Source organism: Pteropus vampyrus, unplaced genomic scaffold (assembly GCF_000151845.1).
Source record: "Pteropus vampyrus isolate Shadow unplaced genomic scaffold, Pvam_2.0 Scaffold109, whole genome shotgun sequence".
In the NCBI taxonomy this organism is placed as follows: Eukaryota; Metazoa; Chordata; class Mammalia; order Chiroptera; family Pteropodidae; genus Pteropus; species Pteropus vampyrus.
In genome coordinates, this window is record NW_011888890.1 from 129154 (window position 1) to 149300 (window position 20147).

Genomic DNA, 20147 nt, shown 5'->3' on the forward strand with positions numbered 1-20147 from the left:
ACCATATAATGGTACATATATGCTCAGAATTGAATAGATAATAATAGATTACGAGAAAATAAGGTGAATATAAATTCACATCTTGATTTATTATAGTCTTCATATTGTATGTTTTATGATATACCAAAGAGCATACAGCAAATTGCATATTCTGAGAAAGCTGGGACACTTGGTAAAGTAGCTTTAGACAAGATGCTCTCTTTTTAGGAAATCAGAGACAGACTATTTTCTTGCTCCTGAAATGGTAAGAGCAGGTGTATGATATTTTCTTTTATGTTATGTTTTCATTTAGCATTTCATATTTTTATAGACAATACTATTTAGGGATCAACATAAAATTGAAAAGTGAGAAAATTTGCATAAAATGTTTTAACAATTCAGTGAACTACCCAGTCTTTCTAAATAAAGAAACATTTTCCTCAAATATGTATTACTTTAAGATTTTTTTTGTCCAACTATATTACAAATGTTTTAAACTGCTGTTTCCTTAAAAACCTGTCAAAAGAACTGAATGCTGCAGTTTGGAGGTCAAAAGAGATTTTTTCCCCCAACTGTGGAAAAGCCAATGTGTCTAAGTACTTTTTAATGCTCCAAAGCTTAAAATTTACTGTTTTATTAAACACCAGTCTAATTTTTCTTAAAAAGTAACCTGAAGGAATAATTTGTCTCAATACACAAGACTGACATTTTAATGATACATGAAAGTGCTATCCCATGATTCATACACGACCACTTCATTTACTTTGACAGGATTTACTATTATACCCAAACGACTGAACTCGGATCAACTATGTATTCTAATGGCAATGACTAGCATTTGTAAGAGTTTCTTGTAGAGTGCCATGCGCCCTTGACTCCATTGGTGAAGTGTTTACACTGTATTCAATTTACAGTGTATCCATTTCGAACACTGAGGCTTAGAGAAGTTAAAGGACTTGCTTAGTATAAAAAGGAATGTATAAAATGATGTTTCCAATTCCTTAGCCCATCACCTGGAATCACAGGTACCCTCAGCAAGGGATCCCTGGAGAGCAGAGTACCACTCCCTTGTTTTAGAAGACTAGAGGCTGAGGGTTGGAGCAGGTAGATGGGTTTCCTAAGGCTCTAAGGCTGATTAACCCATAGCACTCACATCATCTGCCTCATAGCACGCTTTCTCTTTATACCATTCTTTCACCGAAGGGTTCCCTAACTACCGCCTTTCAAACAGTGAGCTCCAGGCAGGCAGCTGGCTCCCAAGTAGAGACCCGCTGCTGAGTCTGCATGTGTCAGACGTGCAGGACTTGAACAAGATCAGCCCTTACTTCGCATGGGCTCCGGTTCCGGGGAGCCAGGTGGTGGGACCATTGGAGACTGGGAGCTGTTCTTTTTTTCTCCATTGGCTGTACCAGCTGCTGAAGCGAGACCCTGGGAATCTGGATTCTCAGAATGAATGGTAAGTTTCACTGTCGTCTTTGCTGTTTTCAAAAGGCTAATGAACTGTCAGGGTTGGTGTGGAGGGGAAACAAAATTCAAAGGCAAATTAATAGACTTATACAAATAAGTCACTCTTATAGTTAGAATCTAAAACTGTCTATGGTTGAGAAAAGAATCAGAGGCAAATTCTTTCTCTGGCAGCCCTTGAGAGGTCAAGAAAAAATGGTTGTAGTTTTCACTTTCTCCAGTTGCCTGATATTAAGACAGCAGTTAATTTCTACTATAAGTCTAGTTCTGATCTTAATTTTCCTTATATAAATATAGGGCTTTCAACTTTTTACACTTCCAATTAGTGTCATCCATTTTTCTGGATACCTATAAACTTAGAAGATATATGTGATCTTTCACCCATTTCCTGATTCTACAGAAAATCGAAAGCAGCTTACGCACTTTTAATAAAATGGAAAACACTTTGGTTAACAGGATAAGGAAAACCATTCAACAGAAGAGTCAATCCAAAGAGAAAGTTAGAACATAGAGATAAGAGTTAAAGGACCCAACCAATACAATTATTAAAACTGAATGAAAAAACTGACCTAAGTTTCTTGATGGCCAGTGTAGAAATGGAAACATTTGCACACCAAATCTCAAGAGAAACACACTGTTTTTATTTAGCATTTATATATGAAAGGCTTTAAGTGAGACACTTAAGTATTATGATCACTTTTGAGGAGGAGGAAACTCAGGTACAAATAACTGTTAACCTCAAAAAAAGGTATATATTTAATGGCTGAGTACTAAAATCTGTTTGCAAAGCAATATACATAGTAGATATTTATGGGAGCAAACATTCATAAAAAATATTCCTTTGGTCTTAATTCCAAGTTGACCTTTGTTCAGAACTTTCATTTTTCTAAGGAAAAATGGAAATATTTATCAGAAATGCCCTCTGAATACCAAACTTACCAGGAAACAGAAAACAACTCAATATTACCTTGACTGGAAAACAGAAAATAAAAATTGAACTTACGAATAATTTCTTCTCTTTCTTAAGGATATCTGTCTAATATAGTTACATAGCTCTAATTCCCTATGACCAACTAACCCTCCACCTCCCCCCCCCCACCCCCACCTCCATGCTTTGGCCATGGCCAAAGATGAATTCACAGTACCATTTTATTTCTTTGGAAAAAGTACCTTTTCAACAGGATAGCTGACAACAACTTCATCATCTACAGCCAAGATCTGATCTCCAACTTTGAGCCGTCCATCCTAAATGGAAACACGAAAGATTCTGAATGACTTTGCAGAAGTAACTTTCTTCTTCACCACTTTGACAGTGAGAAAGGTAAAGCCTCACCCTGGCTGCTACCCCATGCTCTGTTAGACTCTTTATGATGACTCCGTTGAGTGTATCTTCTTCACTGATAGCAATGCCCAAACCTCCTTGATCCTAGAGGAATAAAAACATAAACACTCAGAAAACTCAAAACAGATTAAATTTACCCAAATGGTGAAGTATGAGGCCATAATTTCTGAATGCCACCTTCTACTCAAGGGCTAGAAAAGCAATTTAAACTGTTCTAAAGTCTACTTTAGAAATCTCTTTTCTTAAGCAAATTTTCAAATTTCAATAGGAATAAATTCTCCATCAAATATTCAGACGTTTTTGACTTAAAGAGAGTTTAATGAATCTGACCTCTGAGGCAAGGGAAGTAAAAGCAAAAATAAATGAAGGGGAATACATCAAACTAAAAAGCTTCTGCTCAGCAAAATAAATCGTCAACAAGGTAAAGAGAAAACCATCTCAATGGGAAAATATATTTGTAAGCAACGCCTCCGATAAGGGCCTAATATTCAAAATATACAAAGAACTCATACGATTCAATAACAACAAAAAAACAAACAATCCAATCAAAAGATGGGCAGAGGACCTAAACAGACATTTCTCCCTAGAGGACATAGAAATGGACAACAAATATATGAAAAGATGCTCAACATCGCTAGCTACTAGGAAAAAGCAAATCAAAACTACAATGAGATACCATCTCACACCTTTAAGAATAGCTATAATCAAAAGGACAAGTAATAAATGTTGGAGAGGATGCGGAGAAAAAGGAACCCTCACACACTGCTGGTGGGACTGCAAATTGGTACAGCCACTATGGAAAACAATATGGAGGTTCCTCAAAAAACTAAGAATTGATCTACCAAATGATCCAGCAATCCCTCTACTGGGTATTTACCCCAAAGGCTTGAAAATCCATATCCAAAAAAGATATTTACACACCGATATTCATAGCAGCATTATTCACAGTGGCAAGGACATGGAAGCAATTGAAGCATCCTATGATAGATGATTGGCTAAAGAAGCTGTGGTACATATATACAATGGAATATTACTCAGCCGTAAGAAGAGATGAAATATTGCCATTTGCGACAACGTGGATGGACCTCAAGATAATCATGCTAAACGAAATAAACCAGACTGAAAAAGTTGAAAATCATAGGATATCACTTATATGTGGGATATAAACCTAAAAGCAACAAATGAACAGGACAAACAGAGACTCAGGGACATAGACAATGGACTAGTGGTTACCAGAGAGTAGGGGGTGGGGGAGGAGGGAAGAGGTAGACAAGTTAAAGGGTGTCAAATATACGGGGAGTAGGGGGAGGGTTAAATGGGTAAAGAAGATCAAATATATGGTAGCTGAAAGAAACTGGACTCACACAATAGAATATATAGATGTCAAGTTATAATGTACACCTGAAAATTATATAAATGTTAACCAATGTTACCCCAATAAATTAAAAAAAAATATTCGGATGTTTTCACTCCTCCCATATGTCTACTATCTCTAGTATCTTTAGTATATGTCTCCAGTAACATCTCTAGTAACTTCAGCAAAATATCCAGAGATCAAAAATGCATTCAATAATTCAATGAATATACATACAACACTTGAGAATATAGTTGTGTGTAACTGGCCTAACTTATTCAAAATCAAAGTATTCTCCTACTTCCTCTTTCTGACCTACAGCTTAAAATGACAACCAAGACTGGTCCCTTTACCCCTTCTGCGCCCTTCTTCCATTAGTAGACAGACTGAAATTACTGCTGCGTGCTCTGTCCTTTCTGGGGCTGAATACACAGAGCTCTTTCTCCAGAGACTTGTGTTTTGCTCTGGTGCAGAGTGAAAATGCTCTGACTCTGAGCCCAAAGACCTGCACTGAAAACGTGCCAAGGCTAGAGAGCTATATGTACTTTGTTTGTATTTTCCACATTTTCTTTTATCAAAACCAAATGTTCAGTAATATTGGCTTTTGCCTTTCTTTCATGTTTAAATTCATAAACTTTACATAGGGTCTTGAACATTTTCATTCTGGTTAGAGATAGCAACATTTTCCATTACAGTGTTTCCGTCTAGGGAAATGTAAACCAAAAGAGAGAAAAGGGAATCTCGTCAGAATTGTGTACATGAGAGCCGAGCTGCCATTCGGCATTTAGGGTCATCATCATGACATCGACATAAGGCTTCACCGCCATTTAAAAAATGATCATCATTGTGGCTTTTCTGGGGTCGATTATTAATGCTTGATGACTTTCAGGCTGTCACTGTGCATCTCTCTACCTCCGCTCTTTTTCCAGGAAATTGGTTATGTGTGCAAGACAAAACTGCACTTTTAGGGTGAGCAGAGCTCAGTTCTAATATACTTTCTGGTTAGCTGTAGAAATTGGGACAAACCACTTAACATCTCTAAACCTCAATTTTCCTATATAAGAAAAACAGGAATAATAACACTTGCAACAGCAAGGTTGCTGTGAGGACCAAGTGTAATAAGAATGGCTTGAAGGCTGGATGACAAGAAGGTTGTTTTAATACACACATTCCTTCTGCTAATAACTCCACAGGTTATAATCAAATTTACTTTAGATAAATTCTGTGAACATGATAGTATATTGAAACCCTGAACCCTAATCCGGCAGTCAAAGAATCAGGCTTAATGAATAATAAGGTCAATGCGCTACCAAATGGACAAAATCCCGATGCCAATACCAAAATGTAAATAATTTAGTGACCCTCTATTTGGAATTTTCCACACTAATGGTGTTTCCTATTACTATGAAGAACTATTTGTTTGAATAAGTAATGCTGTATGTCTACAATGATTGTATGTACTCAATTCTGAGACCTGATTCTATTATTGTCTATTCACTTAACTGTAGTCAGGAAAGTACTAGTACAGTGAGTACTATAAACTTTTGTTTATACTTATATTTTTCCCACTTAAAAAATGGATTAAAAAGAAAAATAAATGACCTGTCAAGACAGTTTCTAAATAGTCAGAACTATACATGATCTGTTTCTTTAGTTCCCATTTTGAAATAGTACAAAAACTATTCTCTCCTTCCTGACTCCTGATCATATCATCTTTTCCTTTGTGCATACACTGCATGTAAGCATTCATTCAATCTTCTGCCCTCAACATACTGAGAATGTACTATAATACACAATACTATATAAGATTATGGAACGGAAAGTGTAAGAGTTACTTCTCTCAACAAATGTGTGATTTAGATGTACAGAAAATATTCCCACATGTAAGTTTACTGCAAGAGACATGCCCTTGGGTGTGCATGGTTAAACAACCAATAAAGACAGACACTAATAGTAAGCATCATAAAGGACAGAATATTGAAGAAATATTTCAAAATAAACAGAGATGAGATTAAGCTAGGTCTCGAGTTATGCAGAATTTACATAAGCTAAAAGCAGAAGAACATCCCAAGTGATATAAGCAAAGGTTAGGAGAGGTGAATTCTCAAAATAATCTCCACGGGCTATTGTTTCAAGTCAGTTTGAACAGATGATTTATACAAGAAATATTAGGGGTTTTAGAAAGGTAAATGGTGCCCAATCACAAACTGTGACAGAGAACAGAAAATGGGACTTGGAAGTAGAAGACTGGAGTTTAAGTTCTAGCCCTATTATTTTGAGTTATGGAAACTGTTAAAAGTGGGGAAAATAAGAGCAATCTTACAGGGTTGCTAAATGACACAATGCACGCACACGTGACTTTACCACTGAATTATTTTTTCAAATAATCATACTTTTTAAAAATACAGGATAGGATAAATGACAAAGGATTTCAGATGAGGTATGAATGTTAGAAGGATAATTAATTCCTCCTTCTTTGCTTTCTTGAATTTTGTTCCAAGAGTAACTAATAATGGGTTTCAGAGTGTATGGGCTTATAGAACAAAGTGTAATTTAACATGTCATTTTAAGCAACTGCTTTCTCAAAGTTTTCAAGAATGCTGTGAAGCATTCGGAATCTCGTGGTTCAAAATATTAATGAAAATAATAACTTGCATTGTGATAAGTGCTTTATATAAATTATTTCATTTAATCCTTATATAATTATCTCTAATATAAAGGTATTATCATTTCCCCAATCATACAGGAAAGTAAACTGAGGCCCCAAGAAGTTAGGTGCTCAGAAAGCCCACACCTAAAATCATGGTTGATGGCCTCTTCTGTCAGTTGATTTTAAAAGATTCTTAAATATTCTCCCTTAGTCACCAGGGTTTTTTATTAATAAAGACATTTCAGTCACTTGAGCTTTAGATTTGTTTGAAATTTCCATATAAATGGAAGCTTTCTGTGGGCAGTAGAGTCTGAAGTTCTACAAGTTCTTGGATTCCTCTAGAGAAAAGGGAAGTGCACATAACAGATGCCTGCTGAATAAATCAGCAGGAGACTAAAGGCAGAGACCAACTTTTATTTTATTTCCGTAGGATGAAGCAAATTTGCTTATTAGCTTAAACAATCCCCTTTCCCTCCAAAACACCCTGATACAGGCAGCCCCATTTACAGAAGAGGAAAGTGGGGACCAATAGGATTTAGGGACCAAGCGATTTATTGAAGATCACTCAGGATGTGAGAAGGGCTTCTGTCAGACAAAACCAGCTTCTGTCTACTCCCACTGCTGAATGCCAGGCCAAGGAATTTGAATTTATCTGGTTTGAAAATGGAAATCTTTAAAAAATTCTGAGTATGGGATTAGGATGATGCAAACATCTACGGAATACCTTAATTGGGTGGCATAATGCAGGGAGAGAAAGCATTAGAGAAAACCAGTGCCACAGAGCTATCGGACATTCCTATTCTTATTAGAATTTTCTTTCCTAATAATTATAGGCAGCTTATTCTTTCCAAATAATTATAACAATAATAAAAACAACAGGCAATACTTTACATGTGCCACGTACTTAACTCTAAATACATGTATGTTTAATTCTCACAATATATATTCAATTCTCACTACAACTTTCAGGTAAGTACTATTATTATCTCCATCTGGAAGAGGGAAAACTATGTACAGATTAATAAACTTGCCCAGGGTCACAGACAACAGCCTGTAAGTTGCAAAGCCAGGGCACTGACCTCCCGCAGGAGGTCTGTCTTTAACTCTATGCGCTCAAACACTGAAATGTTCTTCATTCTGTCTATGAAGTTCATTCCCCCCAGACTTCCCGGGCGCTTGTTATATCCTTGAAGTACTTACTAAACCCTAGGTAAATAAATTACATCAATGCCATCAAAGTATACAAGAAAAAAAAACTATCTGATTTTGGACTTTTCTAAAGATAAGCATAAACTGGGATTGAAAAAAAGCATTTGTTACAATGACTCCAGCATATATTTAAATGTTTCATAATTTACAAATTATAGGGAAATAATTGCACCATTAAATACTATAAATTCAGACGTCAAGATTTAGGAGGAAAAGGGAACTCAGCCCTGAAATCAACATGGGAAAGAGGAAGGTATTCTCCTAAATGGCAACAGAAAGGAAGATTCTTGAACTGAAGTGTATGAACTTCTTGGAAGAAAAGGCAAAAGGCTTTAACGACTTCAGTCTTTCTCCTCTGCATACAAGACAAATTGCCCATAAGAAGTACTTTTCTTAAATGTATGTACAGAGTCATCTGTTGTGAAAAAAGAAACCAAATCAATAAAGTCACAGTATTTTTTTCCTTCTAAATGCTTAACAGTCTGACGATGTGCCAGGCATTATGACAACCACTTTATAAACAACTCACTTAATCTTTACAATTACCTATATTAAAGATCATATTAACATCTCCAGTTCACAGGTGAGAAAACTGAGGCAAAGGAAGGTCAGTGTGTCGAGTATGTACCTGATTAAGCAAGGATTCAATCCAGACAGACTGCCTGCCTCTAGTAGCACTGCATGTAAATACCCTCCCATCCTCCCACCCCACCTCCCTTCTTCTCTCAGAGCACCTCACTGCTCTTTCTGCTACCCTCTTGTTCATCCGCTGTCCACCTGCAGTCTAGCATGAGCCTCGAGCACCTGAAAGCATTTATAGATTTCTATACAGCAAAACACCTCTTAAAGTGGTCATCTGAACCTAAGTTTCAGATCTTTTCAAAAGCAAATACCTCACTAATGTCTACCAGTGAAACTTCTAGTTTTCTGAGCTTTCATTTTTATGGAAGAAAAAAATAAACCATAACTTCTGTTTCTTTATTCTTTTTATTTCCCCCATAGCAGGACCTTAGTAAATAAATCAAAGGAGGGACCATGAAATTTCATACCTTTGTATACCATAAAGGCAGGAAAAGCTAGGTCCCAGTTAAAATATCAATTAGCATAGTGGTTCTCACACTTGAGCAGGTACTGGAAGCACCAAAAAGGATTACTAAAACACAGACTTCAGGCTCACCCCCAGAGTTACTCATTCAGTAGGTCAAGGTGGGCCCAAGCATCTGTACTAACAAGACCCCAGGTATGCCGATGTTGTAGGTCTGGGTACTACGCTTTTGAGAGCCAGTGAAGTAGAATACTGAAGTGAAGGTACTAATATTATTTCACTCCAATTCAAAGCAGATTTACCTTGGGAAGCTCCAGATGTCGCACATTTTTAAATAAACTGAGGTCCACAGCTGCACTGGAAGTAGTAACACTTGGTTCAGTCTGACAGAGGGGAAAGAAATGGCAAAATAGGCAACTGAGTGTTATGCATTTTGTTTGTTTAAATATAAAGGCTACATAATTAAAATTATTTCACATACTGTAATTCATTATTACTATTTTAACATTTTATAACATTTATGAATAGTATATTCTCTGCAAAATACTAGGTGTGATTAGACTGCTATTATTTTAGAGCACAGACACAAAGTGGTTCTCAAACTGTTTGGGTTTACTCTATAATGAAATCTAGTAGCAACCTAGCTACCAAACAGTGAAATTCACTGAAACATTGAACATCAGCAGAGGTACCATTCATTATTCTTTATTGTATTAGTCATCGAGTAAATTTAGGAGCTAGCAAATGTTTTATCTGAAATTTATTAAAATACTCCATTTTCTTAAGGGACATATTTGGTACAATTCATGTGAAAATAAAATTTTCTCCTTCGTAATCATGAAAAACCACTTGCTTCAGTTCATCATTATATGCAATGACTCAGTTTACTGAAAAAAATGAGACAATGATTAATACATCTATCTAATGTATAAATAAGCCCAATGTTTATATACTCATTTAGGGAAGAGTGTTTCTGTTTCTATGCCTTCTCTCACTGTTAATCATCGTGGCTCCTCTAATTTTAAACTTTTCGCTCCCTACTACTCATTCTATTCATCCTACACACGTACCCAAAACTCTTCTAAATCAAAACATAACTTCCACAGAAAAACTCAATTGTTGTTCATTCTGTTCACTGCTTTTACCTAATTTCTTACACATCATTCGCTTTCTCAAAAATCACTAATAATCTCCTAATTACCAAATCCAATGAACTCTCTTTATTCATCTTGTCTGACCTCTTTGAAACATTCAAGGTTGCAGAATATACACTTCTTGAAATGTGTTCTCCTCAGCTGCTGTGCAACATGCCTGCCTGGTTCTTCTTCATCATCTCTGACCACTCTGTTTTAGCCTTCCTCCTTACTGTTGATATTACATAATTCTGACTTTGCCCCTCTTCTCCTCTCTAAATGTTTCCATGACTAACAAATACCAATTCTGCACCTATGGGGATTTAGTTCTAATCTCTAGACCAAATGTCCCAAAGTATACCTCTACTTCATTCATAAACTGCCTCAAATAGATGTGTTCTATTTTTACAAATATCTCTTCTTTTAATTTATTTCTATTTTGGTAAAAGTCAGCCATCCATCAAGTCACCAAGTAAGACATCTGGAAGGCTTGTACATCTTATCTGTTTCATTCACCAGCCGATTCTCAGCCCAAAGAACAGTACTTGGTATAAGGCAGAAATCCAATAAATATTTGTTGGGTAAACAAATTCTCTACTGCTCATTTTTCCTCAATGAATACATTTAGTTGGGGATGAAGTAATGTCAGTTTGGATTCTAAACATTTGATGTAACCAATTCCTTTTTTTTTTGGCATTAGTTCCAGACCTCATTATCTTTTTCCTGCATTACTATTCTGATAATTTTTACTCTCTTTAACTTCTCTTCCCTGCAACCTCTGATTTTCTCTGCACTATTTCCAGGGAAGTTTTTAGAAATACCATTCTCATTATTTGAGTTACCAACAACGTGGCCTCAAAGAAAAAATCTTCATTATATTCCCATGATCTGACTCTATATACATCTTTTTCTCAGTGACCCTTTCTTCGCCAGCTCCCCATTCCATTTCCCACTGTTCAGTACACTCTACATTTTCAATTCTCTGCATCTGTCAAAACCGCAATGCCATTCCTTAATCTATGCCCTCTGCTTACAATGTTTTTGCCCCCACATCTTCTAATTCCAACATATATCTCACATGTAATCTTCTCTATAAAGTCTTAATTCTCACTCTCTCTTCAGAAGCAGAACTGACACTTCTCCTTCTACTTCCATTATTCCCTATGCAAGCCCAACTAGTAGCCATGTAAGGGGTATGCTTTTTACATGAGTGTGTCTTGTATTTGGCCATAAACTCGTGGGGGCCAAGGCTATGACTTATTTATCCTTGATAGCTTTATAAGGGTTCTATCATTGTTAGCTGAATTAATATCAATCACATCTTCCCAGGGAAACAGATACAAGCTACATACCTCCTTATTTTGAAGATTTTCTGAGGGTGAAGATGAAAGTTCTACTGTATTTCCAGGACATACGGCCATCTGACTCACTGCATCTTTATTCCTAAAAGAAAATGCATTGACTTATCATACCATAATGGTTCATATTATTTTCATTCTTTTACTTGAAGACTCAGAAGGGACTAGAGAAAATTCTATAACTCCAAAGAGCTGGAACTACAACAGTCACACGCTTATAAACGTTTTATTTTTATTCAAAAGAACTCAGAATTGAAAGCCTAACAAAAAGTATTTAGTAAAGCAGAAAAGGAAAATACTCACCTGATAAAAATAATTTTTACTTTAGAAGGGGCACATTTAATGATTGATGAAGCATTTTGATGACTTCTTCCATACAAAATTTGACCATTGATCTATGAGAAATAAATATCATTAACTAAGCCCAGAATTCTAATTATGTAAAATTTTATCATTCTATCTAGCTAACGCAAAGCACATTTTTCTTCCTCTAAAGTATTATATATATTTTCCTTTCTAGAACATGAATCTGAATTTGATGGTGAATAAAGAAAACCTCATGTTAAAAGCCAACATTAAAATGATGTCATATAGTCTGATCTCTATGGACTAAAGAGGCACCATTTGGACAGACTGCAGGAGAGAAGACAGTGAATTTTCTAGCAGGCTCTGGGCTTCAGTATGCTTTGTTCAAAGCAAAGGCTCTCTGGAAGCACTTGTGACCTGCTTGAAGCATCCTGGAAAATTCCCTACTGTTATATTTTCTAGTTAGTCTCAAAGCTCAAGCCCTAGGCATAGGCCACTGGGAGAAGCAATGCCAGTAGATTCAGGATTTGGGCAACAGAATGTGCCTACGTAGTACAGTACCTAATGGAAACTGCCAGTCATCTAGTCATTTTGCCATTGCTGACTGAGCTTTCCTAGCCAATAGGGAAACATGCAAGGTACCGGGAAGACTTTTAAGGCAATATAAAAACGGTAAATCCCAATCTATAGGAGGCAAGGATAAACAAAACAAGCAAATACAATTCTCAACAATATGAAGTATGATTCACAAATTAATTTTGTTTGGCAAACTTTTCTGAGTTACTTTTTTCATTATTTATCCTTAACCTTGACCCCAATGCACTCAACATCTGTCACTTCTACCATTAGAGAGTTAGCTTCCAGAATGTCCAGTGGGTCAGTCTCATTACTGGGAAGTGATTGGTCACTTGGCTTTTCAAAAGCTCCTAAAAATGCAGCACACAAAAATATGTTTTTGAAGTGTGATCTTTATTACTGTCTCGGGGCAAAAATTGTTTCTGGTACTGCACAGTCATGACCTTTTAATGGAAGTTAATGAGAACATGGGCTTTACTTAGTAGAGATTTGGTTTAGAGCCAGATTTGCTGCAATGCATCTATTTTATTAGGCAAGCGATCGTTTCCTCCGTCACCATATGAGGCCCAGGTGGATTTTCTGGAAACTGATGATTCCACTGTACCAACCAATTGAGAGAAAGTCAATTCAGCACTTTACACAAGAACTTACCTCTAGAAGCTCATCTGCAATCTGCAATCGACCATCTTTCCCAGCTGCTCCATTTGGATCAATCCCCACTATAAAGACACTCATCCTGGATCGGTCTTTGTTCCCAGCAAGACTTAGACCCAAACCACTACGACCTTTCTCCAGTTCAATCATATGTAGCTCGCCTATTAGCGTTCCATAACGTTCTCTGATATTCTCTACACACAACAACAAAATCGTAGGTATTGAGTTAATTCACAGCCAAATATGCTTTACTATAGAAGGCTATTTAGAATAGCCTTGAAAGGACTTTATTTGTACCAAAATAATTCTTGGCAGTTAAAAAGTAAACAGACTGGCCACGTGGGCATCAAAACTGGTATCCTGGAATACCCAAATTTTAAGGAATTTCTTCATATGCAGGGTGCAGAGTACAGAATCCGATTAATCGGTTTACCTGGTGTCATCAGGCCCAAGAGTGATTCACATTAGCAAACTCTCAGACTGGGACTAAAACAGAAATTTAATTTAAAGAACAGAAACTCCTGAGAATTTGTCTTCACTGGTCAGTGGAAGCTTTTCTCCTATACAGAAATCTATACTATGTGTCAGTCACATCATGTTGCTTGGACCATATACCCAGAATAAAGGAAATGGGTTTTCTTAATGCACAGAGCCCTTAGGCGAGGACAAATCGATGAACCTGTCCCAGCTTTCGGACACATGTTCTAAATAGACCATTTGTATCTCCCATCTCACATGTTCGGGAGGTAGCATTTATTCTTTAATCCGAGAATGCAAGGCCAAATGTTAGGTGCCACAGGCTCAGATAAGCAATCAGCCAGTACCAACGCCAAATGCCAGGCATGTGAGCAAGCCATCCTGGGGGCCCAGTTCAACGAAACCCAGTCAACTACGGCACCTTGATAGATTAATAATAAATTACTTTCTTAAGTCATTAAGTTTTGGGGTGGCTTGAGACACGACAATAGGTACCTGAGACATTCAATTTCATGTTTTCCTCAGAGTATATTCTGGCCACCATGATGGATTAGCAGTATACTCTAATTTCATTGAAAATAGATTGAGAACTGTAAACTTTACAAATTATCTCTTTAAAAATGTTATTATATGGCTGATATTATATATTCTATATTGATTCTTAACTGTATCAATTTCATAAACTGCCATTTCCTGAATCCCTCTCAAATCTAGCAACACAATTTTTACATTCTGTATTTCCTAAAAGCATATGCCATAGCTTTCTTAAAGGAAATAATTATATTTTTTAAATGAGACCTTTTAAAGTACTGACAAATTTATAGCTTTTGGCTGAATTTTAATATTTCCCTATAAAATAGTTTATTTCCTTGGAAAACAGACACCCCAATGACCCTAATAAGCTGCTTCTGAAAGTTTCCTGTGCACGAGCTTTTGCCGGCAGACGACTGTTCATGATCACCATTCACTGTGCTTCGCACTCCTCAGATATTATCTAATTTCATCTTAGCAACTAGAGGTAAGAACTGCATTTTAAAAAGAGAGATACACTACCAGGCTAAAACTTAGAGGTGGTTAAACAACTTGCCAAATGACCACAGTTTTTACCTCGACAATTACACTGTTAACGTCTTCGTACAGAAAATACCAAAATTCAAGGCAAAATATCAACAACAAATTTAACGATGAGGAATCTGAGGCCTAGAGAGAGGTGATGACTTGTTCAAGACCACAATGTGGCTGATCCAGTACTAGCTTTTGAGAGTGCCCTCTTTAATTCTCATAGAAATGACAAAGTGGGCTTTAACGGGAACACAGACTTTAAGGACGGGAGGAAAATGACTTCATGCCTCCGGAATGTGTGCTGTACTCAAGCGAAACAAACTTTTCTTTTTCCCCCCAACACAAAACTACAGTATTTATAACTGAAGCTGAAACATCCTTAGTCATCCAGGGCATACGTCCCGAGAAATGCAGAGGTATTTTAATACCTCTTATAATTAAATGCTTTACAAAAAGACAACTTACTCCAGCTGTAACCAAACTCATCCTCTTTGTCCACATCTTCTGAGCTTTTGCTTGCAGATAACTGTGCATGATCATCGCTCATTTCTGCAAATGCTGAAGGAGGGGGTGGAGGCACATTGCACAATGGAGCCTTTTCTGGCTCTGAGTCTGACTGACTGGGTGCCTGTGGGAACAAGAAGAATGCAGTGGGTATGTGTAGTCTTAGGAAGAAAAAGTTAAGGGAAAAAAGTAGTAATGTCAAAAACAAAACAAAAAAAACCCTGACTTTAAAATATCTGACACATAATAATGGATATATATATATGTGTGTGTGTGTGTGTGTGTGTGTGTGTGTGTGTATTATATATATATATAATGGTAGACAGGATTCAGGTAAGTTTGCAAAAACAAACTGATATGTTCAGAGCACAATTCATTAAACTGTTATTGTTATTTGGTATTTTAAGGTGATGAACTATTTAATTTGAAGGTTTAAATAATTTAGGATGATAAACTACAAGCTTTTCCTTCTGGGAAAAAATTTTCATTCAAAAGTTATTGTAAGTGTGCAGGAGTCTGGGCAAGATTTGGGGGGTCTAGAAAAGTCTTCCAAGAAACTAGGTAAAAAAAAAAATAACAAGTTAATCAAACAATTGAACAAGTTCAAAGCTTGTTAGTGAGATTATATATAAATAATTTTTTAATTGCTAGCTGAATCCTCTCTTCAAATTACTCAACAAATCCATGAAAATGAGCATTACACATGCAGGTTCATCTACTGGGAAGCCAGCTTGTTAGCACAGAGCACAGAGACTCAGATCTGAGGGGCTAGTTTCAAGGGACAACACTATCATACCTTTGCAAAGACAGCTCGCAAGGTAAATGAGAAAATGACATATATGACAATAGGTCATATAAACCCAAAGTGTGGTATACTTGCTGTCACATAAGTCCTATTTCAGAAAAAGGACTTGGTATCATAAAATTCTTACATTACAGATTATCAAACAAGTATTAAGGACCATAAGTCACTGAGTTCATTTTCTTCATTTTACAGATTAATACCTGAAGTTATGAGAAGTAAAAGATTTTGTTCAAAATCACTCAGTGGCACCAGATTTCTTTTTGTTTAATTCTTAATCCAATCCTATGCACTTTTCTGTATACCATGTGGTCTCTTCCAATTTCTATAGTAAGATAGTACCGAATTCAAGGGTCAGAGACAGTCAGCTATAGTTCTAACCCTGGCATGACACTGTCCCTGATGCTTTGAACCTACATTTTCCTGTCCTTTATTTTACTTTTATTCTACACAAATATCCATCTGATATATCCCATTTTATATGTGTGTATCTGGATGAAAGACTGGGATTTAAAAGATAACTTCTTATAGAACATGCTAAATGACAGGCATGCACAAATACTTAGGAATTATTAATTGGTGTCAAGAATCAGAATTCCAGAAAATATACCTAAGACTAAAACTATATGGCACTGAATGTGATCTTTCTTTGATGACTCAGAATGCACTTTAGGATTTCAAAATAACTGTAATAAACAACGAATTACTATTTTTCTGGCAATCACAGGAAAGTTGATTGATAGAGACTTAGGGGCAATAGATTTTCAAGTCACAAAATGTACTGTATTAAAATATTCAGTTTACACACCACTGGCCAAACAGACAAAAATTACTAGTGCAAACAACATGTTTGTTATCTTTCCAAAATCTGTACCATAAAACTCTCAAATAAAAATGAACAAATAAACAACAACAACAACAAAAACTCTCATTTGATTAGAATCAAGGTTCATTAAGCATACTAATTTTGGAAGGAATATGTAGTTTAGAATTTTTCTGGTTAAAATAAAAAAAAATTACTTCTCTGTAACAATGGAAAGTGTTAATAAGCATGAATTAAGCCCATTTCACTTTTAAAAAGTAGAACAAAATCTGATTTAAATATAACTAATAGATTTATGAATGCAAATTTCATAGATGTTACTTGCTGCATAACTTTTCTGAGCTGTTATTTTCTTTAAAAACAAACAAATAAAACCTGCTTGTCTAAAAACTGCTCAGGATCTTATTTAGGCACATTTTCATACTGTGAGTAAACTAAAATGGTCCCCTAACATACCTGATTAATCATAAAACTAATACAAGCCTTTATTTACTGAAGGGGCAATGAGGTGTTCTATTTTATTACCCTTAAAACCCTCATTCTCACTGAGATGATGAAATTAGCTTGTTGCTGACATTTCTTAAAATTTGTTAATGAAAATATAACTCTTTAACAAAGATTGTTTAGTTCACTGGCAAAAATGCAAAGTGCACTGGAAAACACTCCATGCCATGTACACACACAAGTATAATGTACACACAGAGCACACTGTAACACACATACTTACGAAAATTTCACACTAAGACAAACCTTAAATGGTGTGGGAGCAAAAGGGTTAGTTGGGGAACAACGGAAGATAATTCTACTTGAATTCTGTAATTCCTACAGTAATAGAAAACATTCCTTCAGATACAGCATCTTTGGTTATCCATGTTACAACAACACAAAAATTCAATGAATATTCATAAAATGCTTCCCGAAACAAATTGTTAACAGCTTTCTTCCTTTTCATGATCACATTATAGTATATGAGTTCTTAAAAGTTTTTGTTTAAATTTTGGACTTATAATTTCATCAGAATATAGGATTAGCCAAGTATAGATATACAAATGTTGAAACAGTTACATGTTTCCTGATTCAGGCATTTTCATGGACACACTGTATGAATATTCAACAAACTACTGCAGGTACAAAATTATTAGTGGCATGATTAACTCACAGGAGAGCATTTAAGATCACCTTGTATAAGTCAGAGAAGGAGTTAACACAATACAAGTTTTTAAAGAAATTATGTGTGACAGTAGTTCATACATTTGGCAACTAACAAAATTTAAATATCAGAAAATTTAACTCACACCAAAATACAGTAAAAGCATTGACTCATAATTCTCCTTTACTCTTCAGAAGGGCCATCTAATTTCAGCTATAAAAATGGATATGCTCTGGCAAGAAAATGTGCTTAAGAAAGGATTTGCATGCCGTCTCTAAACACAAGTTTTGTTTTGTTTTTCCTCTGCCCTAATTTAGTAAACAGTAAACTGGGACAAAGGCACAGCAGTAACAAAGAACAAAACATTTGCAAAAGGCAATGGCAAGACAATGGGCATTATCCAACCTTATCAGCGATGAACTGCAGAGAATCAGCAAATGGGTTAGTGCTGCTGAAGTTGTACTTAGGGTAAAGGTTGTGCGGCAAAGAAGGCAAGGGGGATTTCTAAAAGGAAACATAAGAGGCGCTGAGCGCAAAGAAATGTATTCAAAACAATTCAGTTTTAAGAACAAAGTACTTACTGATTTACATAACTGTGTGAAACTAGATCTTGTCATATCTAGTAATTAATAACAACATCTATTAAACAGTCTAGAACTAAAGGTTTACCTCTAGTGATCTCAATCAACACCTGAATCTAAATCTGGCCACAAACCACACATGACATGAGTCTGTCAAATGGATCTCAAATTTATTTTCACTGAATGTCTTCATTATCACAGACAGATGCACATGTAATTTGCCCACTTATGTATCAATATATGTTCCACGTATATCAGTAAACGTGTTTCAAATTAAAATCATAAAAGCTTTTTTAATGTACATTTAAAAGCAAATTATGCTTTTTCTGTACAACAAAAAATAGTCTACTTGTTCCAGAATACAAATTAAATGTTTGTCTGTTAGGTTGTTGGTAACCTTCATTAATCTTTTTCTTTGTTTCCCAGTTTGGGAAACTTTTCACACTTTGACTAGATATTAAGGTTGCTTAAGATTAGTAGTATTTTTTAATTAAAAAATGAAATCAATAAGATTTAAAGAAATAAACCATTGTATAGTGGTATTCTCTATTTCTGTCTACTTTTTGTGGAGGTAGGAACATTGATATACATATTTTAAATTTCTTATAAAAGTTCCCACATTATTGGGGAATTTCTGAGGCTTTGGATAATATTTGAAGTTCTGCCTTATAGCGTTTCTCATAGGTTTTGTGGCTTGCCTGTGCTATACTGAGCTAGGACTATTGGATTTGAATATACATATTAAAGGTAGGATGACTGCCAAATATAATTTAGCATTTTCATAGTTTAAGAAAAAAAATAAAAGTAATTTCCTTAGCACACACAATAAATTCTTCTCTTCTTCATACCCGCTATCTTTTTCTTTTATTGACTGTATCTTTCAGGGGAAATTGCAGACATTTAAAATTCATTTTGGCTCCAATTAAATGTTTGTGTTACTTTTCTCTATAAAAAAAAAAGAAGCTCTACTGGCAAGCATCAAGAGTAGAGAGAAGCTGTCATGTGACACCACTCTGTATGGGAGAACACTCTGGAAAGACTCTATCCTCACTCAGTACGCCTGTACTAACGCTTATGCCACATTACCCTTTCAATCTGCTCTTCTTGCAATGTTTTTCCTACAGAAGGAAGACGGGAAAAAGAAATGGGCACAATGACATTTCTGTTCATCTCAACTTTTCAGTTTAAAATGTCAACTCCTGCTTTACAAAAGAGATCACAAATGCCAAGGAACGTGATCATTTATTAAGGTGGAAGAAATGACTAAGCAGAGATTAAAAACATATACTGGAAAAAACACTACAGAAGGTGGAGATTATTTCTAATCCTCATACATGGATTTTTTAGGTTTTGCATTTCCTTTATAATTCTGTAGAATAATATAAAACAAAAACATAAAGGCAAGAAATGGAATATTGAAAGAGCTCTAGTTTTTTGTTTTGCTTTCATTTTTTTTTATAAATTTCCAGCTCTTATAGGATTAGAATTTGGCCCTGAGAGCAGAGTATAAAAGTACAGCATGAACACAACAAACGAAGTGGTAGATTACTCTATCATTAAAGAAAGATTTATAGAAACAGACTATATTTCTCATTAAAAAATCAATGACACAACTTCTGTTTTATCAGTTCCAAAGGCTGATAAAAACAGAAATGTTATTAACTAAGAAGCAGTACAG

The 20147-nt window shown here is 35.6% G+C and overlaps 1 protein-coding gene across 8 annotated transcripts in view; it reads right to left on the minus strand.

Annotated features, from left to right (window-relative positions):
* The window catches only part of MPDZ (multiple PDZ domain crumbs cell polarity complex component), a 131344-nt gene that overhangs the window by 15127 nt on the left and 96070 nt on the right, over positions 1-20147 (minus strand). For 4 of the 8 annotated variants that reach the window (XM_011365285.2, XM_023533689.1, XM_011365288.2 and 1 more), the window contains 10 exons: positions 18294-18392; positions 17489-17560; positions 15075-15237; positions 13068-13264; positions 11838-11929; positions 11529-11619; positions 9346-9426; positions 2777-2869; positions 2614-2688; positions 1305-1479 (listed from right to left, as the gene is read on the minus strand). In XM_011365285.2, the coding sequence (XP_011363587.1) occupies positions 1305-1479; positions 2614-2688; positions 2777-2869; positions 9346-9426; positions 11529-11619; positions 11838-11929; positions 13068-13264; positions 15075-15237; positions 17489-17560; positions 18294-18392 (1138 nt within the window). The remainder of the gene's footprint in view (positions 1-1304; positions 1480-2613; positions 2689-2776; positions 2870-9345; positions 9427-11528; positions 11620-11837; positions 11930-13067; positions 13265-15074; positions 15238-17488; positions 17561-18293; positions 18393-20147) is intronic. The other 4 variants (XM_011365286.2, XM_023533690.1, XM_011365290.2 and 1 more) reach the window with 2 other exon arrangements.